The sequence below is a fragment of the Stomoxys calcitrans genome, chromosome 2 (genome assembly GCF_963082655.1).
Source record: "Stomoxys calcitrans chromosome 2, idStoCalc2.1, whole genome shotgun sequence".
NCBI classification, from domain to species: domain Eukaryota; kingdom Metazoa; phylum Arthropoda; class Insecta; order Diptera; family Muscidae; genus Stomoxys; species Stomoxys calcitrans.
In genome coordinates, this window is record NC_081553.1 from 51438571 (window position 1) to 51465815 (window position 27245).

At 38.9% G+C, this 27245-nt stretch overlaps 1 protein-coding gene across 2 annotated transcripts in view; it reads left to right on the forward strand.

Moving 5' to 3' along the window:
- The window catches only part of LOC106082129 (collagen alpha chain CG42342), a 685565-nt gene that overhangs the window by 481454 nt on the left and 176866 nt on the right, over positions 1-27245 (forward strand). For both annotated transcript variants that reach the window (XM_059362423.1, XM_059362422.1), the window contains exons 4-7: positions 3384-3491; positions 3662-3730; positions 12284-12463; positions 16113-16218. In XM_059362423.1, coding sequence (XP_059218406.1) covers positions 3384-3491; positions 3662-3730; positions 12284-12463; positions 16113-16218 — 463 coding nt within the window. The remainder of the gene's footprint in view (positions 1-3383; positions 3492-3661; positions 3731-12283; positions 12464-16112; positions 16219-27245) is intronic.

Here is a 27245-nt window from a genome sequence, read left to right on the forward strand (position 1 = left end):
TCTAGCCATGTCCGTCTGTCGAAATCACGATAGCGGTCGAACGCGTAAAGCTAGCCGCTTGACATTTTGCACAGATTCTTAATATTGATGTAGGTCGATGGGAATGGACTATATCGATTAAGATTTGGATATAGCCCCCATATAAACCGATCTCCCAATTTGACTTCTTGAGACCCTGACACAATTTTCGTCCAAATCGCTCTATAACCTGATATACCTCCCATATAAACCGATCTCCCGTTTTGACTTTTTAAGCCCATCAAAGCCTCAATTTTAATCCGATTTGGCCGAAATTTTGCACGCAGTGTTCTAATGTGACTTCCAAAAACTGTACGGTCCAAATTGGTCTATAACCTGATATAGCTCCCATATAAACCGATCTCCCGTTTTGACTTCTTGAGCCTCTCAAAGCCTCAATTTTAATCCGATTTGGATGAAATTTTTCATGGGGTGTTCTGTTATGACTTTCAACAACTGTGCCAAGTACAGTTCAAAAATATAGCCAGATATTGCTCCCATAATTTTGCATAATTCATGGTGGTGGGTTCCCAAAATTCGGCCCGGCCGAACATAGCACACTTCTACTTGTTGGTACTTTTTTTAGTAACTAAATTTACCAATCACCAAAAACTCTTATAGTCACTCAATTAAGGTGGCCATAGCTTACCTAAGTTCCAAAATTCAGCGCTCTAGTACAATTAGCAAAAAAAGTACCAAATAGTACCAATGGTGGTACCAAACGTACTATTTCTCTCACTTCCGGTACGATTTAAAATTTTTTTTCTTCATACCTTAATTTTTCAATTTGAGCCCTAGAACATAATTCTAGCCCGTTTCCCTTCGCGCTGTGCACATATGTACCATTTCGTACTTTTTGGTACTTTTTAGTACCTTAACGTACGAATATTACCAAATCCGGCCTTATCCCGTGACTATGACCCAAGGCCGACATTCGTGCAAAATTTCATAATTTACCCTTAGCCGTTTAGGCTAGGCGATCATCAGTCTCTCAGTCAGTCAGCAATCAGTCAGTCACGCTACTCTTTTATATATATGGATATGCCAACCTGAGCCCTCTACCACTATGTTTGCAATTCAGCGCTTCTAATAGAAGATTAAAAGTGAGAAAAAGATCTCATTACATACAGAAGTGCTACTTTGTATGCGGACCAGGAAGCACCCGCTTACGATAGTGCACCGAAAATGCACTAGTTTCAGCACTACAATTGTTTCCAACTTGTTTTGTCATTTTTGCCAAAATATGTCAAATTCCCACACTGTTGATTTTGTATTCACATTAGACACATTTATTTGAGACCTTTTTTTCTGCTCCAAAACAAATCAAATATCGTTAACCATTAGCTCAAAAAAAAAGGCTTTTTATTTGTCCTACTTTCGTTTACATGTAGAATATGTGTGTGCCTTGTTTGATTGCACACACATCGAAATAAACATTTCCCACTCCACAAAGTATATATTATTGGTCAAACTAAACATCTGAAACGATCTAGCCATGTCCGTCCGTCCATCCAATAGTTGAAAGATGGACTATATCTGGCTGTTTGTGGGGTATTTTGGGAAAGGGATAGACCCCCAGAAAATTGGTCCCGAAAGTGGGTATTAATTCTTGTTCTATCCCCCAATTTCTTTCATTTAAGCCCCACATTGGTCGGTAAATATGTCTGATTTAGGGGCGTTTTGGGGAGTGGGATGGTCCCCCAAACATTAAGCCCTGAAAATATATCAGCAACGTGCTCTATTCTCACATATATGAACCCCATATTGCCATTGGCCTCAAAATTGAATATCAAATTCGTTTTCTAATTTCAAATACCATTCACTTAAACCACTTTTTGAAAAATTCAGCAAGTGCGTCCGGTTTGGGGTATGGGCCCCTAAGAACTATGAATATTGAGCTCCACTGTCTTGAAGATCCAAATTGTCTTGGTGAGGAAATATGTCCCACTTGGGGGTTGTTATGAGGGTGGGACGTCCCCTAGACAGTTGGTCCCGAATGATGATGTCAGATTCATGGTCTACTCCCAAATACCCTTCATTTGAACTCCTACTTGGGGGTTGTTACGATGGTGGGACGTCCCTTAGACAGTTGGTACCGAATGTTGATGTCAGATTCATGGTCTACTCCCAAATACCTTTCATTTGAACTCTATTTTTCCATAGTCGGCAAACATGGTCGGTTTGGGGAGTGTTTTGGGGGATTGGGCGGCCACTCAGTCAGTTGGCCTTGAAAATATATATCTGATTCGTATTCCACTTTAAAACACCACTTATTTGAGCCTCATATTGCAATGGTCAGCAAATGCTTCCTATTTGGGTGGTGGTATGGGGGTGGGGTGGCCCCATATACACTTTTTCCGTACATTGATATCAGATTCGCGCTTTACTTCCAAAGACCTTTCATTCGAGCCTCATATTGCTATGGTCGTATATTTGTCCTCCTTGGGGGGGTGTTTTTGGAGATGGGCGGCTCCCCGAACACTTGGTCCAACATCTGGATATCAGATTCGTATTCTACACTCAAATACCTATTATTTAAGCCTCATATTGCCATGGTTAATAAATAAGTCATGTTTGGGGGGTTTTTTGGGGAAGAGGTTGACTCCCAGGAATTCGTATTTTATTCTCAAATACCTTTCATTTGAGCCCCATATTGCCATGGTCAGTAAATAAGTCCTGTTTGGGGGCTGTTGCAGGGAAGGGGTGGACCCCCAGAAATTTTGTGCCAATTTTGAATATCAGATTCGTATTTACTCTGGTCGGTAAAAATGTCCGATTTAGGTGTGTTTTGGGTGTTGGGGTGTTCCCCCAAACATTTGGTCCGACTATTGGATATCAGATACGTTTTCTTATCTTAAATACCTTTCATTTGAGTCCCATATTGTCGTGATTGGTGTATATATATATTTGGTAGGTTTTGGGTGGGGCGCCTCCCCTAGCTACCCCATCCAAAATTTGAATACCAAATTTTTGTTTGTGGGTTACTATGAGAGAGCACACAAAATTTCGCTTACATCGCTCTACCCATCTCCGAGATCTGACGTTTCTGAAAATTATGGTAAGGGGGAGGGTCTGCTGCCCCTTCAGATATCAAAAAATGTAGTACCCTATTTTCACCACGCGATCATTATGCACCATCGGTGAAAATTTCAAGAAAATCGGTTCAGCCGTTTCTGAGTCTATAAGGAACACACAAACAAACACAATTGGATTTTTATATATAAAATTGCAATGGTTTCATAAAAGGTTGAATTTTTGACAAACTATAGTTTCAATATATCCGGGAACTGTATATCCAAAGTTCGGCCCGGCTGAAATTCTTACTTGCTTGTTGCTAATATTTGCTTTTATTCTATCTCTTTCAGGGTATCAATGGTTTCAATGGTGAAAAAGGTGCTCCAGGAAGACCGGGTGATAAGGGCTCCAAAGGAGATGTAGGTCATCCGGGCATTGATGTTTTCCAAACTGTTAAGGTAAGTCTCAAGTTCATTATACACAAAAATCGCTATTTAAGCATAATACCCCTAAGTGTTTTTTGTGCTAAATAACACTAAAAAAAATTAATGAATTGATATCAAATGTTTCTAAACATTCCATGTTTCCTTTTTCCCCATTTTCATGCATACTCCAAAACCTAATGTAGGGTCTTAAAAGATCAGTAACGACATTACATGGCGGTACTTTAGGCTATGCGGAAATAGTAGCCGTTAAGGTATTTTATCAAAAATAATTTTTCTTAGCTAATTGACAAGCCAATGTTATAGAATTTTAAAGTAGTTTGGTAGATGTTGTTAATTTTGTTATTTTTTTTTCCTTTAAACAAATTACCCAGGTAAGCTATTTTCTTGTGACCTTTCCTAAAACCAAAAGTTTTCCTTTGTAAGGTCTCTTCTTTATTAGGCTTTTAAATATTAATTTGTTGAAGAGTTTTTGTTTTGAGATTTGTTTTTGCAACTTTTATTAATCATTTAAATTTCTTTTAAATTGGTTTTAATATTTTCTCTTTGTCCAAACCCCTCGATTCAGCCATACTAAACTTTGGCCTATTAAGTAGGAACACAATAAATTGCATTTTAATGAAATTCCTTTATCCAGAGACCAAGAAAAGGACTAAAAATAACAAGCAAAAGCGTGATAAGTTCGGCCGGGCCGAATCTTATAAACCCTCCACCATGAATCGCATTTGTCGAGTTCTTTTCCCGGCATCTCTTCTTAGGCAAAACAGGATATAAGAAAAGATTTGCTCTGCCATATCAAGATATGGTCCGGATCGGACCACAATTAAATTTTATGTTGGAGACCTGTGTAAAATGTCAGCCAATTCGAATAAGAATGGGACCCTTTATGGGCTTAAGAAGTAAAATAGAGAGATCGATTTATATGAAAGCTGTATCAAGCTATAGACCGATTCAGACCATAATAAACACTTATGTTGATGGTCATGAGAGGATCCGTCGTACAAAATTTCAGGCAAATCGGATAATAATTGCGACCTCTAGAGACTCAAAAAGTCAAGATTCCAGATCGGTTTATATGACAGCCATATCAGGTTATGAACCGATTTTAAACTTATTTGACACAGTTATTGAAAGTAAGAATAAAATAAGTCACGCAAAACTTCAGCCAAATCGGATAGGAATTGCTCCCTCTAGAGGCTCAAGAAGTCAAGTCCCCAGATCTGTATATATAACAGCTATATCAGGTTATGAACCAATTTGAATCCAACTTTGCACAGTTATTGAAAATCATAACAAAATACTTCGTGCAAAATTTCATTACAATTGGATAAGAATTGCGCCCTCTAGTTGCACAAGAAGTCAAGACCCAAGATCGGTTTATATGGCAGCTATATCAGGTTATGGACCGATTTGAACCATACTTATCACAGTTGTTGAATATCATAACAAAAAACGCCGTGCAAAATTTCATTCAAATCGGATAAGAAGTGCGCCCTCTAGAGGCTCAAGAAGTCAAGACCCAAGATCGGTTTATATGGCAGCTATATCAGGTTATGGACCGATTTGCACCATACTTAGCACAGTTGTTGGAAATCATAACGAAACACGTCGTGCAAAATTTCATTCAAATCGGATAAGAAGTACGCACTCTATTGGCTCAAGAAGTCAAGACCAAAGATCGGTTTATATGACAGCTATATCAGGTTATGGACCGATTTGAGGCATACATCGCATAGTTGTTGGAAATCATAACAGAATACTTCGTGCAATATTTCATTCCAATCGCATAAGAATTGCGCCCTCTATAGGCTCAAGAAGTCAAGACCCAAGATCGGTTTATATGACAGCCATATCAGGTTACGAACCGATTTGAACCATACTTAGTACAGTTGCTAGCAATCATAACAAAATACTTCGTGCAAAATTTCATTACAATCGGATAAGAATTGCGCCCTCTAGTGGCTCAAGAAGTCAAGACCCAAGATCGGTTTATATGGTAGCTATTTCAGGTTATGGACCGATATGGCCCATTTACAATCCCAACCGACCTACACCAATAAGAAGTATTTGTGCAAAATTTCAAGCGGCTAGCTTGAGCCCTCTAGAGACTAAAGTTCAGCCAACTTCTAGGATTTGCGCCCTCTATAGGCTCAAGAAGTCAAGATCCCAGATCGGTTTATATGAAAGCTATTTCAGGTTATGGACCGATTTGGATCATATTTGGCACAGTTGTTGGAAGTCATAGCGAAACACGTCGTGCATAATTTCAGTCAAATTGGACGAGAATTGCGCCCTCTAGTGGCGCAAGAAGTCAAGACCAAAGATCGGTCCATATGGCAGCTATATCAAATCATTGACCGATATGGCCCATTTACAATCCCTACCGACCTACGCAAATAAAGAAGTATTTGTGCAAAATTTCAAGCGGCTAGCTTTACTCGTTCGAAAGTTAGCGTGCTTTCGACAGGCAGACGGACGGACGGACAGACGGACGGACATGGCTAGATGGACTTAAAAAGTCATGACGATCAACAATATATGTACATTATGGGTTCTCAGACGAATATTTCGAGGTGTAACAAACAGAATGACGAAATTAGTATACCCCCATCCTATGGTGGAGGGTATAAAAATTACAAAATAATTACCTCTATTATTTTTGCTAAAATGTCTGGAAAATTTATTAATAACAAAACAAATATTACAATTGAAAAAGTTTAGAGCTAAAAAAACAAAACGAAAACACATTTAACAATTAAAAGTAAAGAAGAAAAACGAAAAAAGAAATATTCTTCATAAAAATATAAGCAAATCTTGAGATTATGACAAAGGTTCAAGTAAGAATAGGATTTTTTTCCGAGGAAAAAGTAGGTTAACAAAGAGCTCTGAATATGGCAGGGCAATGTAGTTGCTTAAATTCAAAACTTTTTTTTTCAACTCTCTCTCCCTCTCCCTCCCTCCTGTTATCCTCCCCTGTCCATACAGAGATAGCAAACTTTGGTAATTTAGCCATTTGCTTTATGGTTTCCTGACTTGCTTTTTTCCCATTCGCATTCGCATTCTTCCTTTTTTGCGGCCTTTCATCCCCTCCGGTCAAAACACACAAAAGTTTGTAATAATTTTTTTATTACTTAAAGCAAAGATAAAAAGAAAATCTTTTGGCTAGTCAGCAACAATGTGCCAAACAATACATTAACATTTCAACCCAAGCAAAGATACAACAAATGTGTGAAATGCGGAAAATGAAAATACGTTTTTTGTGGGCAAAATTTCTATATGGGGAAGAGATGAAAAGATTTTTATACCCTCCACCATAGGATGGGGGTATACTAATTTCATCATTCTGTTTGTAACTCCTCGAAATATTCGTCTGAGACCCCATAAAGTATATATATTCTTGATCGTCAAGATATTTTAAGTCGATCTAGCCATGTCCGTCCGTCTGTCCATCCGTCCATTTGTCGAAAACACGCCAACTTTCGAAGGAGAAAGCTAGCCGCTTGAAATTTTGCCAAAATACTTCGTATTAGTGTAGGTCGGTTGGGATTGTAAATGGGTCATATCGGTCCATGTTTTGATATGGCTGTCATATGAACCGATCTCGGGTCTTGTCTTCTTGAGCCACTAGAGGATGCAATTCTTATCCGATTTGACTGAAATTTTGCATGAGATGTTTTGTTATGGATTCCAACAAGTGTGCCAATTATGGTTCACATCGGTCCTTAGCCTGACATAGCTGCCATATAAACCGATCTGTGGTCTTTACTTCTTGAGCCTATAGAGGGCGCAAATCCTAGAAGTTGGCTGAACTTAAGCCTCTAGAGGGCGCTGATCCTATCCGATTTGGCTGAAATTTTGAACGAAGTGTTTCGTTATGACTTCCAACAAGTGTGCCAATTATGGTTCAAATCGGTCCATGACCTGACATAGCTGTCATATAAACCGATCTGGAGTTTTGACTTCTTGAGCCTATAGAGGGCGCCAATCCTAGGACTTGGCTGAACTTAAGCTTCTAGAGGGCGCAAATCCTATCCGATTTGGCCGAAATTTTGCACGAAGTGTTTCGTTATGACTTCCAACAATTGTGCCAAATATGGTTTAAATCGGTCCATAAGATGATATAGCTGCCATATAAACCGATCTGGGATCTTGACTTCTTGAGCCTATAGAGGGCGCAAATCCTAGGATTTGGCTGAACTTGTGCCTCTAGAGGGCGCAAATCCTATCCGATTTGGCTGAAATTTTGCACGACGTGTTTCGTTATGGTTTCCAATAAGTGTGCCAAATATGATTCAAATCGGTCTATAACCTGATATAGCTGCCATATAAACCGATCTGGGATCTTGACTTCTTGAGCCTATAGAGGGCGCAAATCTTAGGATTTGGCTGAACTTGAGCCTCTAGAGGGCGCAAATCCTATCCGATTTGGCTGAAATTTTGCACGACGTGTTTCGTTATGGTTTCCAATAAGTGTGCCAATTATGGTTCAAATCGGTCCATAACCTGACATAGCTGTCATATAAACCGATCCTGGGTCTTTACTTCTTGAGCCTATAGAGGGCGCAAATCTTAGGATTTGGCTGAACTTAAACCTCTAGAGGGCTCAAGCTAGCCGCTTGAAATTTTGCACAAATTCTTTTTATTAGCGTAGGTCGGTCGGGATTGTAAATGGGCCATATCGGTCCATAAACTGATATAGCAGCCATATAAACCGATCTTGGGTCTTGAATTCTTGAGCCTCTAGAGGGCGCAATTCTTATCCGATTGGAATGAAATTTTGCACGACGTGTTTTGTTATAATATCCAACAACGGTGCCAAGTATGGTGCAAATCGGATCATAACCTGATATAGCTGACATAAACCGATCTGGGTCTTGACTTCTTGAGCCTTTAGAGGGCGCAAATCCTATCCGATTTGGCTGAAATTTTGCACAACGTGTTTCGCTATGACTTCCAACAACTGTGCCAAATATGATCCAAATCGGTCCATAACCTGAAATAGCTGTCATATAAACCGATCTGGGATCTTGACTTCTTGGGCCTCAAGAAGGCGTAATTATTATCCAATTTGGCTGTAATTTTGTACAACGGCTTTTCCCATGACTTTCAATATACGTGTCAAATATGATCTGAATCGGTTTTCAGCCTGATACAGCTCCCCTATAAACCGATCTACCGATTTTACTTCTTGAGCCCCTAAAAGGCCCAATTCTTATTCGATTTGGCTGAAAACTTAGACATAGCCTTCTACTGTTATCTCCAACACTCAATTCAATTAGCAAAGCAATGACTTTCTTTTATCCTTTGTTTGTCTAAAAAGAGATAACGGGAAAGAACTCGAAATATGCCATCAATGGTGGAGGGTATATAAGATTCGTCCCAGCCGAATTTTGCACACTCTTACTTGTTTTTCATTTATGTGTATAAACGTTAGCCTAACCAATTGATTGAACATAAAATCAGGAAATTTATATTCCATGTTAAGTTTTTCATTTCGCAAAAAACTAAAGCATAAATAGAAATCACTTGGGGTTTGAAAGTTAATGAACAAAATAGTAAATTTGCTTAAATTTATTATGCCACTCATAAAGTTTTGCTCTTTCAGTAAAAATCTATAAATTTCAATTAAATTGGTTGCAACTAGATTGCAAGAGTTTATTTTTATACCCACCGCCATAGGATGGGGGTATACTTATCAAGTCATTCTGTTTGTAACACCTCGAAATATTCGTCAAAGACCCCATAAAGTCTATATATTCTTGGCCGTCTCGTCATTCTGAATCGATCTAGCCATGTTCGTCCGTCCGCCTGTTGAAATCACGATAGTGGTCGACCGCGTAAAGCAAGCAAATTTCGCACAAATACTTAATATCGATGTAGGTCGTGGGGGATTGCAAATGGGCCATATCGGTTCAGATTTGTATATAGCTCCCATAATCCCGATTTGACTTCTTGAGCCCCTGGAAGCCTTAATTATCATCCGATTTGGCTGAAATTTTGCACATAGTGTTCCGCTATGACTTCCAACAACTGTGCCACGTACGGTTCTAATCGGTCAAGAACCTGATATAGCTCAAAAAGTCAAACCGGGAGATCGGTTTATATGGAAGCTATTACAGGTTATAGACCAATTTAGACCGTACTTGACACAGTTGTTTAAAGTCTTAACGGAACATTACATGCAAAATTTCAGCCAAATCGGATAAAAATTGGGGCTTCCAGGGGCTCAAGAAGTCAAATCGGTAGATCGGTTTATATGTTTCTACACGAGGATGTAAGAGCTTTGGTCGTCCGTGAAAAGGGTAAAGGGTATTTCTTCATCTATTCCAACTCTTGTTAAGGATGATCCAACGTTCTCTGACCCGATTGATAAGGCTAACCTGTTGGCTGATATGTTTGCGGGGAACTCTTGCCTGCCGGATAGCAATCAACCACTTCCCCTTAATCGACAATGTATCTGACGTTATTTCCCAGATATTTTTTCGAAAACGTGGAGTTAAAAGGGTTCTTGAGAATCTAGATGTAAATAAGTCCCCGAGCCCGGATGGCATATCAACACTTGCCTTGCGCAAGTGTTCTTCGACGCTTGCTCGTCCATTACGCAACCTTTTAAACCTTGTCTACCGTGCGGGAGTCTTCCCGGCGCTTTGGAAGGTTGCGAACGTTCAACAAATACCCAAGATGGATGAGGCAAACCACCCTGCGAATTATCGGCCAATTGCAATATGCTTCGCTCTCTATAAGGTTAAGGAGAACATGGTTAATCACCATCTTGTGTGGTACTTAGAGTTTAATGTCCTTCTTAGTGACCAACAGTATGGGCTCCGTAGAAATCGCTCTACGGGCGACCTAAGGGCTCTTCTGTCGGAACTTTGGAGTCGCTCAATCCACCAGTTTGATGAGAGTAAGGTTGTGACTCTGGATATCTCCAAGGCATTTGATAGGGTCTGGCACGGTGCACCGGTATTGACTTCGTTCGACTTATTTTGAGATTTCTCAGAGATCGCACTATTCTAGTCGTTATAGATGGATTCTCATCCAATGAGCGCAAATTGACGGCAGGTGTTCCCCAGGGCTCTGTTCTTTCTCCTTCTCTTTTTCCTAATTTTCATCAATGATCTGTTGGGTCAGACATCCAATCCGATCGACTCATTTGCGGATGACAGTAATCTCTGTCATTCGTACTCAATTGAACATAGGCCGAGTCTTCGAGAGATTGAGGACAAAAGGCGGGTTATGTATGATACACTCTGCCAAAGTTTGCTGGCCATTTCTGAGTGGGGTCGAGTGAATCGAGTAGATTTTAATGCACGGAAGACTCAGTGCTGCTTGTTACCATACAAACGATTCGTAGACCCATTACAATCATCTTTGTCTATCAACGGTGTAGATGTTGAGCAATCAGAAGCTCTTGATGTTCTGGGCATGAAAATACAAAGTGATGTCCTTGTATTGGAAGTGTCGAAAGAAGCATTCAAGTGTTTAGGCTTCCTCAAACGGTCTAAGAATTACTTCACTCCGTCTGATCTTCTTAACATCTACACCACTTTCATAAGGCCGAAAATGGAGGACAACTCACATGTATGGGCTGGAGCTTCAAAATCATCCCTGGAGCTACCGGACCGTGTACAGAGGAGAGCGATGGCGTTGATTAGGGACAGCAATAGAGTATCCAAGTATCTATTGCCTCCCTTCATCATTGTCGCAATGTGGGTTGTTTGGCGCTGTTCTGTCGGTACTTTCATGGTGTGTGTTCGTCTGATATTCGTCTTCTTATTCCTGATGTAAGGATGTATGTCAGGGATTCTAGACATTCCAGGAACTCACACCCGTTTGTAATTGATTGGCCAGCGGACCGCACAATGCATTATAGTGAGAATTCTTATTTCGCTCGAACCGTTCGTATGTGGAATCGACTTCCGGCTAATGTTTTTCCCACCCACTTTGACATCCAGAGATTTAAGACAAATGTCAATAAACCCCAGCCCCTATTTAGATATAACTATGGATATAGTAGTGGAGTTGTAATAGAATAGAATGACTAATATATCCTTGGTGGTGGATATCCAAAGTTTGGAACGGCTGAACTTAACACGTTTTTACTTGTATATGTCTTTTTTGGCTGCAGTTATCATATAAACTGATTTTTAGATTTTAGTTTTTGGGAGCACAGAAGATGTATTTTTCATACAACTTCAACATTTATGATATTCCGTCCGACTAAACTTAGATTAGACGAAATCCTGGGCTGTTTACTAGCCTCGTTACAAACTGCTAGGGACTTCATTTTTCATTTATCTCACTTTTTAAAATGTTCTGCCTTCAAAGATTTCTGGCAATCATATGAACTTAGTATTTATTTGTTATATATATATATATAATTTAACTTAATTAATTTCTTATACTTTAATGTTGTTTTATTTATTTTCTAATTTTATGATTGAATTCTCTTATTTTTCTTTTCCAACTTTTCGTTTGTTTTACATTTTCTACATTATTGGTAATATGATTTTGGGCTTTATGTTTAAACTTTTAACACACAACACTAAACATTAACCCTAAAACCCCCACTTCAGGGTTTACAAGAAGCCGGTGTTAATGTATCAACGGCAACTGTTATACAATTGAAGGTAAGTTGTAATGGGTGAGAGATTTCGTTAAAACTAAAAGAGCATGCATGTAAAAAAAACACATTTTTGGCTGTTGGTAATTTTTTTTTAACAATTTTTCAAAATTTTTTGTTGGCCGATGTTGATAAAATATATAATTTTTTCAAAACTATTACTAATAAATTTCATAATTTTTAGGGTGAACCTGGTGAACCCGGTCCACCTGGACCTCCAGGACCACCTGGCGATTTAGGCTCACCCGGTCTAAATGGCGAACGAGGGCCACCTGGCGAAACGGGGCCTGCGGGCCCTGCCGGACCTCCAGGAGAACCGGGACCAATAGGACCAGCAGGTCCTCCCGGTCCAGCGGGATTGAAGGTAAGTTGCAATCAATGTTAAATATGAGATTTTAACAACACACCACAACAATGGAGTTGAGAAGGAAACAAAAATGGTTACCCAAATAGGCGAATTGGTAGAGTGCTAGGATTACTAATGCGGGGTTATGGGTTCGCTTCCCACCAGAGGTCTGGTCTGTCGCTACTGTGGTAACACAATGAGCTTAAATGTCAAAATGAATCTGTTCCCAAAAATAAAATATCACTCTAGCTTAACCTAAGCAAACCTAGACTCAACAAATAACCGGTAAGGCAAGGCATAAGTCGGGAGCAGCCAACTATATACCTTTCATTTGAGCCCCATATTAAAATGGGTTGGGGCGACCCGATGGCTACTTTGACTCGAATTTTAATGCCATTTTCGTATTATACTCTCCAATACCTTTCATTTGATACCTATATTGTCTCGATCGGTCCAATTTTGTTTTTGGGTTGTGTTTTTGGTATAAGGGGGAGCGTCCGTCCCCCTTCCGATACCGAAAAATTATATGGCCAATGTTTTCTTTATGCGAAAATTTTGAAAAAATCGGTTCTGCCGTGTTTAAGTCTATACGGAACAAACAAACCCAGTCCCATAAATCCGTGATTGGCTAATGTGCCCATTTTGGGCGTTTTTGTTGGGGTGGGGTGACCGCTATATCCGACATGAATTTGTATGCGAAATGCGTTATCTACTCCCGCATACTTTTCATTTGATACCCATATTGTCCTTATCGGTCCACTTTAGATTTTGGGTGGTGTTTTTGGGGTAACGGTGGAGGGTCCGCCCCCTTCCGTTATCAATGAATTATAAAGCCTATTCCTAATTCTTGACCATATTCGTAATCGTCTTCCGAATACTTTTCATTTGAGTCCCATATTGTCATGATCGTCAAATAATCCTATTTTAAAAGGTTTTGAGGCTGGAGAGGCCCCCCAGGCTCATGGACCCAACTTTTATTATGAAATTTGCACTCTACTCTGGAATACCTTTAATTTGAATCCCATATTGTCCCGATCGGTCCAATTTTATTTTTGGGTAGTACTTTTGCGGTAAGGGGGAGGGTCCGCCCCCCTCCCGATATCAAAAAATTATATAGCCTATGTTTCCTTCCAGACCAACCTACACACAATCTGTAAAAATTTCAAGGTAATTGGTTCAGCCCTTTTTGTTTCTATACAGAAGAAACAAACACAAATTGAATTTTATATATAAGATAGATTATATATAAGGGTCCTAGATAAATATTTTGGGGTGTACAAACGGAATGACTAGATTAGTATACCCCCATCCTATAGTGTTGGCTTTACAAATAAGTAAATCTATATACTTTGAATCATTTTTATACCCACCACCGAAGGATGGGGGTATATTCATTTTGTCATTCCGTTTGCAGGACATCGAAATATCCATTTCCGACCCTATAAAGTATATATATTCTTGATCAGCGTAAAATTCTAAGACGATCTAGACATGTCCGTCCGTCTGTCTGTTGAAATCACGCTACAGTCTTTAAAAATAGAGATATTGAGTTGAAATTTTGCGGAGATTTTTTTTTTGTCCATGAGCAGGTTAAATTCGAAGATGGACTATATTGGACTATATCTTGATATAGCCCCCATAAAAACCGATCGGCCGATTTAGGGTCTTAGGCCCATAAAAGCCACATTTATTATCTGATTTTGTTGAAATTTGGGACAGTAAGTTGTGTTAGGCCCTTCGATATCCTTCGTCAATTTGGCCCAGATCGGTCCAGATTTGGATATAGCTGCCATATAGACCGATCCGCCGATTTAGGGTCTTAGGCCCATAAAAACCACATTTATTATCTGATTTTGCTGAAATTTGGGACAGTAAGTTGTGTAAGGCCCTTCGATATCCTTCGTCAATTTGGCCCAGATCGGTACAGATTTGGATATAGCTGCCATATAGACCGATCCGCAGATTTGGGGTCCCATCAAAGCCACATTTATTATCCGATTTTGCTAAAATTTGGGGCAGTGTGTTGTCTTAGGCCCTTCGACATCTTTCTACAATATGGCCCAGATCGGTCCAGATTTGGATATAGCTGCCACATAGACGGATCTTTCAATTTAAGGTTTTGGGCCCATAAAAGGCGTATTTATTGTCCGATGTCGCCGAAATTTGGGACAGTGAGTAAGGTTAAGCCCGTTGACCTACTTCTGCAATATGGCACAGATCGGTCCAGATTTGGATACAGCTGCCATATAGACCGATCTCTCTATTTAAGGTTTTGGGCCCATAAAAGGCGTATTTATTGTCCGATGTCGCCGAAATTTGGGACAGTGAGTTAAGTTAAACCCCTTGACTCACTTTTGCAATATGGCACAGATCGGTTCAGATTTGGATATAGCCGCCATATATACCGATCCATTGATTTAGGGTCCTAGGCCCATAAAAGCCACATTTAGTATCCGATTTTGTTGAAATTTGGGGCAGTGAGTTGTCTTAGGCCCTTCGACATCTTTCTACAATATGTCATAGATCTGCTCAGATTTGGATATAGCTGCCATATAGGCCGATCTCTCGATTTAAGGTTTTGGGCCCATAAAAGGCGTATTTATTGTCCGATGTCGCCGAAATTTGGGACAGTGAGTTAAGTTAAACCCCTTGACTTACTTCTGCAATATGGCTTAGATAGGTTCAGATTTGGATATAGCTGCCATATATACCGATCCGCCGATTTAGGGTCTTAGGCCCATAAAAGCCACATTTATTATCCGATTTTGCTAAAATTTGGGACAGTGACTTGTCTTAAGCCCTTCGACATCTTTCTGCAGTATGGCACAGATCTGTTCAGATTTGGATATAGCTGCCATATAGACCGATCTCTCGATGTAAGGTTTTGGGCCCATAAAAGGCGTATTTATTGTCCGATCGGAACATATTTCGATATAACTGCTATGGGACATAAAAGTATGCAATTTTCACCGGATTTTGATAAAAGGTGGTTGACATATATTACCGAGGTGGTGGTTATCCAAAGTTCAGCCCGGCCGAACTTAACGCCTTTTTACTTGTCTTAGTCTCTAGAAACAAGTTTGCTGTCTCTAGAAACAAAATAAAAACTTTCTATCATTAAGCTCGTCTCGAAAGAGAAGTAAACGTGAAACATATTTGTTTTTCGTTTTTTTTGTTTCTCTTTTTCTTTTCTTAAAAAAAGGACTTTTTTGCAAAATCAATTGTTCTTAACATGAGCCTTTTGTTTGTATGCCTTTTTGAGTCCTTAAGCAAACATTAGAACAATCTATTAAGGTATAGAAAGTCTACAAAAAAAAATCGCATACAAACAAAGTAAAATAGCATTGGAATTGGAGACGAAAGACAAAATGACCTCTTGTGTCGCCATACTTTATGGCTGAAATCCATCAGGGCAGCATTCTTAACCAAAAAAAAAAACGACAATCAACTTTCTAGGCCTTAGCCATTGTTTTTCTTTTGGTTGTTCTTTTGTTTATTTTAGAGTTTATTTACATGTCCTTAGACACAAATATTTTACTCTATCCTATTGTTTTGGTGTTTGCGTGTGTGTGTGTGTGTGTGTACACAAATATTTATATATTGACTTGTCCTTTTTCTACGTTTTGATGTGTCTTTTTTTTCTTTATTTTCTTTGATTTTATTCCAGGGCGACAAAGGTGACCGAGGCGATCGTGGCCTTACCACAACAATCAATGGTGATGAATTTCCAACAGGCATTATCGAAGGTCCACCCGGACCTCCAGGACCACCAGGTAAGAAGTCTTTGCTCTCTAACAAGCAATAAAAACAGCATTGACAAAAGCAAACGTATTAATGACCAGCCAAACAACCAACCAACCAACCAGCCATCCATCTATCCTAACAACCCTGCTGTTGGCCTTGCTGCCGCTGCTGCTGCTGCTTTGGCTGCAGCTTAGCAATCGACTTGGGTTCAATTGGTTTCGATTTTATTTGTTGTTGTTGTTGTAGTTGTCGTTGGGAAATCTAAACAAAAACAAATCATTAACTCCATGACAACAAGGCAGCTGGACATAAAAGGACTATAGCATAGTTTTTCTTTGTATTCTTTGTTGCTTTGCTGAGTTGTTCAATTGCTTCTTCATTATCCCTACCCTGATTTTTTTTCAACCATTGTAAAGGTACAAGAGGGGAGGGGGGTCTAGGTTTTCAATGAAATAATGATGAGGACAATTGAAAAAACCTTGGTGATGACCAGTCTCTCGTTCACAGTAATGCTGGCAATAATAGACGACGCTTAAATTTATGGCCTCTTTACAAGGGAGTTGAGTAATACAATGCACGCACTGTGATTAGGTTCAAGCATTAAAAGAGAAAAAATGGACTTAATGAAATTTTTAATTTTTTCCTCGTTTCTCAACCACTGTATCATCTAAGCAATCATTTGTTTAAACTACCAGTATAGGTGAAGTATGAGTGCGTACTTACCAGCATTTCTCTTTTTATTTATGCATGTCAACACACACACACACATGATGATGGTTGTCTGTAGACAGAACAGCTACAGGCTCTTGTTACAAAAACATTCAAGTTGTTGTAGTTGTCATTGCTTTCTTCATACTTCTGTTTTTAAGTGTTGTCAACGTTGGTTGTAGCATTTGCAGCCCATAGACCATTATCCCGCTGGGTGTCCTCTGTGTTTTCCCCCTCCAACTCTCTTTCTTATCCATCAAAGGAAAACTGTAAAAAAGTACAATCTGACGCTCTCTCTTAATTAAGTCACTTGAGTGCTGTTTAATGGCAATACAAGCAGTTGAAGTTGTTGTTGTTGTTTAGCAATAGGGTAAGGTAAGCAAAGACATAGAGCACAACATGCTATTCATGTTGTTGGTGCTGTTGTTGTTTATAATGTTTATTTTATTGTGTGGGTGACTCAACCCATCTCTAAAGCCTGTTGTTGTTGTATTGATTACCCAACAGTCTGTCGGATGTTTGTATTTGCAATAAGTACTTGGCATTTTTATGACCTTTTGCTGTACTACATAGTGGTACTCGTCCATTACTGATTAAGGTGAAGAACGCAGGAACTTCATTAAAAGGGATTCCTTTGAATCGTCCTAGGAAATATAAAACACGCAATAAGTTAATTGACTTGGATAAAGAAAAAAGGTCATTCCAGGAAATATGCTGTAAAATACATGGAATAAGTTACAGAGACTTAAACAATGTTTAGTTTATTTGCCATTCAGGACAGACAAAGTTAGAAAAGTTTTAAAAGTTATGTTAGTAAGAAAATTGAAGGCAATAGGATGTTGAAATTTATAAACTTTAAATTTCAATATTAAAATGATACAAAAATCAGAATGTAAGCAAATGATAAGTGAAAATCCAAGTTCGGACTGGTCATATCTTACATACAGCATGAATTGTTTCTGAAGTTTGCTGGACGGACGATTTCTTCCTATATAAAATGTTGAATGTTGGAGACCATAGTAGAAGTAATAGTGTTACTTTTCAGCCAATTCGAGTAAGAATAGCTCCCTTTAAGGGTTCAAGAAGTAAAATAGAGAGATCGCTTTATATGGGAGCTGTATCAGGCTATAGGCCGATTCGGACCATTTTTGACAAGTATGTTGAAGGTCATGTGATTATAATTACCACCTCTGGAGGCTCAAGAAGTCAAGATCCCAGATCTGTTTATATGGCAGCTATATCAGGTTATGTATCGATTTGAACCATATCTGGCACAGTTGTTAGAATTCATAACAAAACACCTCATACAAAATTTCAGCCAAATCGGATAACTACTGCGCCCTCTAGTGCCTCAAGAAGTCAAGACCGCAGATCGGTTTATATGGCAGCTATATCAGGTCAGTTGTTGGATATCATACCAAACCAAGTTGTGCAAAATTTCAGCCAAATCGGATAGGAATTGCGCCCTCTAGAGGCTCAAGAAGTCAAGACCTCAGATCGGTTTATGTGACAGCTATATCAGGTTACGAACCGATTTCAACCGTATATGGCACAGTTGTTGGAAGTCATAACAAAACACTTCATGCAAAATTTCAGTCAAATCGGACAAGAATTGCGCCCTCTAGAGGCTCAAGAAGTCAAGGCCCAAGATCGGTTTATATGGCAGCTATATCAAAACTTGGACGGATATAGCCCAATCCCAACCGACCTACATTAATAAGAAGTATTTGTGCAAAATTTCAAGCGGATAGCCTTACTTGTTCGAAAGTTAGCGTGCTTTCGACAGACAGACGGAGAGACATATGGACGGACGTGACTAGATCGACATAAAATGTCACGACGGTCAAGAGTATATATACTTTATGAGGTCTCAGACGCATATTTCGAGGTGTTACAAACAGAATGATGAAATTAGTATACCTCCATCCTATGGTGGAGGGTATAAAAAACATATTTCTAGTCTATTTGGTGTTTGATTTAAGAGATATATTCCCTTATTCACCCCTTTAATCCATTTCAAATTTTACAATGATTATTTGTCTATGAAACGGAAATTCTACCACCACTCCAACCATAAATGGCTTTTTAATTTATAAACATCATCAGTGCAACTCTCCAGTAGATGCTGTAGTGCACTCCATTGGTAATAAATTCACATTTTTTATTGGGCCTTCAAAAATACATTTTTGGTTAAGAATTCTGTTATAAATCTTTCAAAACATCTGTACTGTGTCTCACCAGACAATGTTTTTGTTTTTTTTTTTAATTTTTTTTATTAAGTGCTAAAAAGAAGCTCACTTTTAAACAATAAAACAGAAACTCCACAAATTCCGAGACAATATAAACAATAATAATGTTCGCATTATGTACTAACAAAATGGAACTTAACAATTTGACAATGTAACATGCAGTACAGACTCCAAGACCATATTACACTGTCTTCCGGGGAGCACTGCCCCCCTACCCCAAGACAATGGAGTATTGGTATGAATTGGAAAAAAAGCAATTAAAATTTTGATGGCATTGGAAAAACAAGAATTCTATCATTGTTGAAGTAGATGATGTCGATGATGATGATGCGTAAGGCATCTTTGCGATTTATATCACAGGGCCTTAGTGGAAGCATCATATGTTCCATAGAACTCATATCCTATACCATGCATACACCATCATGGTACGTACCTACCACCAATTCAGATGTAGCCTTTTTAATAAAAAAAAAAATTACCCCCTAGAAAAAACAATAAAAACAGCAGTTTTATTTTATGAAAAATAAAATAAACATTTTCCCCATTTAAGTGTGGTGTTAACGCAGCATTTGGGAACTGCAGCCAGTAGGAAAACAAAATCGTTGAAAACTCCACCACTACAGCAAAAGATCATAAATTTTCTTGCGCCCAATACCAGAGGCAAAACAAAAACAAACATTAAGGAAATGTGTGAAAACACACCATCTATAAAAGTCTCATGTCACGCGTCTCTCTTAGATCTTAGACAATTGAACGTGGAGTCTCACGAGTGGTAGGGAGGGAGGGGGTATCGAGAGAGATGAGACATTTGTTGTCGTTTATTTGCTTATTTACTTTGCTGTGCTATTTGAACTTGTTAAATGCCATTTACAGCTTTTTTTTTGATGTATTTGTTTTGGTTTTGTCTGTCAACTATGACAGAGACCATTCATGGAAAACATTGGAACGTGCGTACTTTTTTTTTATACCCTCCACCATAAGATGGGGGGTATACTAATTTCGTCATTCTGTTTGTAACTACTCGAAATATTCGTCTGAGACCCCATAAAGTATATATATTCTTGATCGTCGTGAAATTTTATGTCGATCTAGCCATGTCCGTCCGTCTGTCCGTCCGTCCGTCCGTCCGTCCGTCCGTCCGTCCGTCCGTCCGTCCGTCTGTCTGTCGAAAGCACGCTAACTTCCGAAGGAACAAAGCTAGCCGCTTGAAATTTTGCACAAATACTTCTTATTAGTGTAGGTCGGTTGGTATTGTAAATGGGCCATATCGGTCCATGTTTTGATATTGCTGCCATATAAACCGATCTTGGGTCTTGACTTCTTGAGCCTCTAGAGTGCGCAATTCTTATCCGATTGGAATGAAATTTTGCACGACGTGTTCTGTTATGAAATCCAACAACTGTGTCAAGTATAGTTCAAATCGGTCCATAACCTGATATAGCTGCCATATAAACCGATCTTGGGTCTTGACTTCTTGAGCCTCTAGCGTGCGCAATTCTTATCCGATCAGAATGAAATTTTGCACGACGTGTTTTGTTATGATGTCCAACAACTGTGCCAAGTATGGTTGAAATTGGTCCATAACCTGATATAGCTGCCATATAAATCGATCTTGGGTCTTGACTTCTTGAGCCTCTAGAGTGCGCAATTCTTATCCGATTGAAATGAAATTTTGCACGACGTGTTTTGTTATGATATCCAACAACTGTGCCAAGTATGGTTCTAATCGGTCCATAACCTGATATAGCTGCCATATAAACCGATCTTGGGTCTTGACTTCTTGAGCCTCTAGAGGGCGCAATTCTTATCCGATTGAAATGAAATTTTGCACGACGTGTTTTGTTATGATATCCAACAACTGTGCCAAGTATGGTTCAAATCGGTCCATAACCTGATATAGCTGCCATATAAATCGATCTTGGGTCTTGACTTCTTGAGCCTCTAGAGGGCGCAATTCCTATCCGATTTGGCTGAAATTTTGCATGACATATTTTATTTTTACTTTCAACAACTGTGTCAAATAAGGTTCAAATCGGTTCATAACCTGATATAGCTGCCATATAAACCGATCTGGGATCTTGACTTCTTGACCCCTAGAAGTCGCAATTATTATCCGATATGCCTGAAATTTTGTACGACGGATCCTCTCATGACCATCAACAAACGTGTTTTTTATGGTCTGAATCGGTCTATAGCCCGATACAGATCCCATATAAATCGTTCTCTCTATTTTATTTCGTGAGCCCCAATGGGCGCAATTCTTATACGAATTGGCTGAAATTTTACACAGGTCTCCAACATATAATTTAATTGTGGTCCGAACCGGACCATATCTTGATATCGTTTTAATAGCAGAATAACTCTTTTCTTATATCCTTTTTTGCCTTGGAAGAGATGCCGGGAAAAGAACTCGACAAATGCGATCCATGGTGGAGGGTATATAAGATTCGGCCCGGCCGAACTTAGCACGCTTTTACTTGTTTGTAGTTTATTTCGTTTTAAAGGACACATGCGAGTGTAAAAAGAAAATAAATTTTATGAATACTTTGTCGCATGAAAATGAGATCACTTTTTCGAGAACAATATGTAGCCTCACAGTACAATGGAAGAACTCTAGGGACAATGTGACTCTCTATTAACCAGTACCAGCTGAAAAAATGGTTTCTATTTCTAAACATAAATATTTGGCTATTATGATTATTTGTCATCTATCAACGATAGGCTTATACTGGTATTCCAGTTCACTTGGGATGTGTTCTCAGATATCTCCGTGGCCCAGAATGGCAGAGCTTCGAACTCTTCTAACATTTAGCTGAAATCTGCTACTTCAAAAGCGACAGCATCTGTCTAATTGCAAAACGGTAATACCTCGATTTACGTCGTCTTGGTTAACGTCGCACAGTGTCACGAACAAATCAAAATTTTTATGTGCGCATATGAAATTTTGGAAGATCCTATCTTAAGTCAAACTCTCCAATAAATTCAAAAATGCTACCCATACAAATGTTCAATTTTTAGTTTAGGAAATATGACCGTTCAAATTTGGCCTATTTTCGATTTTCGAAAGAAAAAAACACACCCCCACAATTTTTGGGTAATATGTTCTGATTGATATGATATGTTCTGAAATATGGTAAATTTTCATATTTTATTTTATCTATTGATGGATATCTTCTTATATAAAACAAGTAAAAAGGCGTTAAGTTCGGCCGGGCCGAACTTTGGATACCCACCACCTCGGGAATATACGTAAACCACCTTTCATCAAAATCCGGTAAAAATTGTATACCTGAATTTCGGCGAAATCGGATAATAAATGCACCTTTTATGGGCCCAAAACCTTAAAAAGAGAGATCGGTCTATATGACAGCTATATCCAAATCTTAACCGACCTGTGCCATATTGCAGGATTATGTCGAGGGGCTTAACTTAACTCACTGTTCCAAATTTCGGCGACATCGGACAATAAATGAGCATTTTATGGACCCAAAACCTGAAATCGAGATATCGGTCTATATGGCAGCTATATCCAAAATTGGTCCGATCTGCACCAAATTGACGAAGAATGTCGAAGGGCCTAACACAACTCACTGTCCCAAAATTCAGCTAAATCGGAGAGTAAATGTGGATTTTATGGGCCTAAGACCCTAAATCGGAGGATCGGTCTATATGGCAGCTATATCCAAATCTGAACCGATCTGAACCAAATTGACGAAGGATATTGAGGGCTCTAACACAACTCACTGTCCCAAAATTCAGCTAAATCGGAGAGTAAATGTGGATTTTATGGGCCTAAGACCCTAAATCGGAGGATCGGTCTATATGGCAGCTATATCCAAATCTGGACCGATCTGAACCAAATTGACGAAGGATATTGAGGGGCCTAACACAACTCACTGTCCCAAAATTCAGCTAAATCGGAGAGTAAATGTGGATTTTATGGGCCTAAGACCCTAAATCGGAGGATCGGTCTATATGGCAGCTATATCCAAATCTGGACCGATCTGAACCAAATTGACGAAGGATGTCGAAGGGCCTAACTTAACTCACTGTCCCAAATTTCAGCAAAATCGGATAATAAATGTGGCTTTTATGGGCCTAAGACCCTAAATCGGCGGATCGGTCTATATGGGGGCTATATGAAGATATAGTCCGATATTGCCCATCTTCGAACTTAACCTGCTTATGGACGAAAAAAGAACCTGTGCAAAATTTCAGCTCAATATCTCTATTTTTAAAGACTGTAGCGTGATTTCAACAGACAGACGGACAGACGGACGGACATGTCTAGATCGTCTTAGATTTTTACGCTGATCAAGAATATATATACTTTATAGGGTCGGAAATGGATATTTCGATGTGTTGCAAACGGAATGACAAAATGAATATACCCCCTATCCTTCGGTGGTGGGTATAAAAATTCAATTTGTGTTTGTTTGTTTGTCGGTTTGTTTGTTTGTTCCATATAGACTCAAAAACGGCTGAACCGATTACCTTGACATTTTCAAAGTTTGTGTAGGTTGGTCTGGAAGGAAATATAGGCTATACAAATGTTTGATATCGGGAGGGGGGGGCGGACACTCCCCCTTACCCCAAAAGTACTACCCAAAAATAAAATTAGACCGATCGGGACAATATGGGATTCAAATGAAAGGTATTCAAGAGAAGAGTATGAATTTCATAATAAAAGTTGGGTCCATAAACCGGGGGGGCCGCCCAGCCCCAAAACCCAAGGTTTAATTGACGATCATGACAATATGGGACTCAAATGAAAGGTTTTTGGGAGTAGATTACGAATATGGTCAGGAATTAGTAATAGGCTTTATTATTTGTTGATATCGGAAGGAGGCGGACCCTCCACCGTTACCCCAAAAACACCAACCAAAATCAAAAGTGGACCGATGAGGACAATATAGGTATCAAATATCATGTCAAAGTATAGGGGATCACCCCAACCCCACAAAAACGCCCAAAATGGGTACATTAGCCAATCACGGATATATGGGACTCGGTTTGTTTGTTCCCTATAGACTGAAAACGGCAAAACCGATTTTATTTCGCATATTGTGTAGGTTGGTACGAAAGGAAACATAGGCTATATAATTTTCCGTTATCGAAAGGGGGACGGACCCTCCCCCTTGTGCCAAAAACACAACCCAAAATCAAAAAGGACCGATCGGGACAATATAGGTAACAAATGAAAGGTATTGTAGACCAGAAAACGAATATGGTATTAAAATTTGGGTCCAAGTACCCAGCGTTCAGCGTCATGGGCTACAATAGCACGAATTCGATATCCGCATTCAGGGCGAAGTGTCCGCACCCTAAAAAGATATTAAAGAGTTAAAGAAGGCGCAGCGGAGCGGGTCCGGTTCGGCTAGTACTAAATAAATGTATTGGGTTGCCCAAAAAGTAATTGCGGATTTTTTAAAAGAAAGTAAATGCATTTTTAATAAAACTTAGAATGAACTTTAATCAAATATACTTTTTTAAAACTTTTTTTCTAAAGCAAGCTAAAAGTAACAGCTGATAACTGACAGAAGAAAGAATGCAATTACAGAGTCACAAGCTGTGAAAAAATTTGTCAACGCCGACTATATGAAAAATCCGCAATTACTTTTCGGGCAACCCAATAGAACTATTAAAAGAAATAGTAACGATTTCTTTGAGTTTTTCTAGGTATTACATCACTTTTTAAAGAGTACCAACTTTTTCAATATTTTTTAACTTTGATGGAAAATAAAAACGTATACCCTTTTATACCCTCACCAAAACACTCTTTTTGATTGCCCCTTAACATAATTCAAAAGAGTTTAGCTGCCCATACTTGTCCCTTTTCTTTTGAAAGAAAAAAAAATTAAAAACACATGGTTCAAGAATTTTATGTAGGGCATATCCCACACTCGGAAAATCTTGGGAAGAATTCTCCAATATTTGAACGGATAAAGATATCTAGACGAAACTTGATGTAGTGAACGTTAAGAAGGTTTCCAATTCGTTTGTAAAATTTGCAATAGGTACAAGGGCTGACATGGGGCGTTAAAAATTGACACCTCGAGCATAAGCATTTATTGGATGAAGATTATTTCATATTATGTTTTTTTTTTTTTTTTCAAAAAAAAAAGAAAGCATTAAACAATGCTCTAAAGCCGGACAATATCCTGCAATGGAATCTCAATATGATTTTAAGACCAATAAAAAAGCTCAAAAAAGACAGACCAAACGAAAGGCATGTCGCATGTTGTGTAGGTGGTCACTGCCTATACACAAAAACAGCACTGGCAGAATCAACCGTTGGGCGATCGCCGTGCGGAGAACAAAGAGTTTTGCAAAATATGTTTGTGTTTGTTGCTTTTAGCATCGTTGGATAAGTTGGATTTGAATAAGGGAAATAAGATTTGATTTGTTTTCTATTGCGCTTATGAAACAAGTCGACTTAAAGAGCCCTATTCAAATTCAGATGTGTGCTTTACAACTTACTCTAGTTGGAATGGTTGATCTTGATCCATTTGACATCTCGTTCTGATGATTTTTCTTGATTGAAAATGAAATGGCGATAAAGGAAACCAGTCAAATGCTTCTACCAACAACACAATGCTATACTATTCTTCGAATAGAGAGCCTTAAACAATAGTCTAAAGCCGGACAATATCCTGCAATGGAATCTCTACAAAAAAAAATACCTCATAAAATCCTTCAAAAGGCATGCCTACATGCCTGGAATGTCTCGAACGTTTAATGAGAAATTGGAGTTATAACATATTTTGAAAATTTCAGCCAAGGTATCGTCGGTATTTTTAAAATTATAGAACTAATACGTCACAGATTGTTAATCTGATTACAACATTGGATAGGCTACAAATTTTTATACCCACCAAAACCCATCAAAATAGGATGAAGGTATACTAATCTAGCCATTCCGTTTGTAACACCTCGAAATGTTCGTCTAAGACCCCATAAAGTATATATATTCTTGATCGTTTCGTCATTCTGAATCGATCTAGCCATGCCCGTCCGACCGTCCGATCGACCATCCGTCCGTTCGTCTGTCGAAATCACGATAGAGATCGTAAAGCCAGCCACTTGAAATTTTGCACAGGAACTTAATATCGATGTAGGTCGTTGGGGATTGCAAATGGGCCATATCGTTCCAGATTTAGATGTTGCTCCCGTATAAATCGATCTCCCGATTTGACCTCCTGCGTTATTATTGGGTTGCCCAAAAAGTAATTGCGGATTTTTCATATAGTCGGCGTTGACAAATTTTTTCACAGCTTGTGACTCTGTAATTGCATTCTTTCTTCTGTCAGTTATCAGCTGTTACTTTTAGCTTGCCTTAGAAAAAAAGTGTAAAAAAAGTATATTTGATAAAAGTTCATTATAAGTATTATTAAAAATGCATTTACTTTCTTTTAAAAAATCCGCAATTACTTTTTGGGCAACCCAATAGTTAGAGACAATGCCACAATTTTTGTCCGATCTGGCTGAAACTTTGCACGTAGTGTTCCGTTATGACTTCCAACAACTGCGCCAAGTACAATCCAAACCGGTCTATAACCTGATATAGCTCCCATATAAACCGATCTCCCGATTGGACTTCTTGAGCCTCGTGGTGTTCTTTTACGACATGCAACAACTGTGTCAAGTACGGTCCAAATCGGTCTATACGCTGATATAGCTCTCATATAAACCCACCCGATTTGACTTCTTGAGTTCCTGGAAGCCGCGATTTGGCTGAAATTTTGCACGTGGTGTTCTGTTATAACTTCCTACATCTGGGCGAAGTACGGCCAAAATCGGTGTATAATCTGATATAGCTCCCTTCTAAATCGGTCTCTCGATTATCGTTGTTCGGTTCCTAGAAGCTTTAATTTTTGCTGGTTTGGTTTAGTACATACAATAAAATTTAGCATGTACAATAAAATTATGCCCAACAACTTAATATATTTTGTATAAATTTTTAGCAGAATCCATGGTGGTGGATTTCCATGATTCGGCCCGGTCGAACTTAGCAAGCTTTTACTTGTTTAACTTTCGAACTTCATATTAAAATCAACAGAATAATGGGATGTGGAGCAAAGTCCTTGTAAATTTGTATA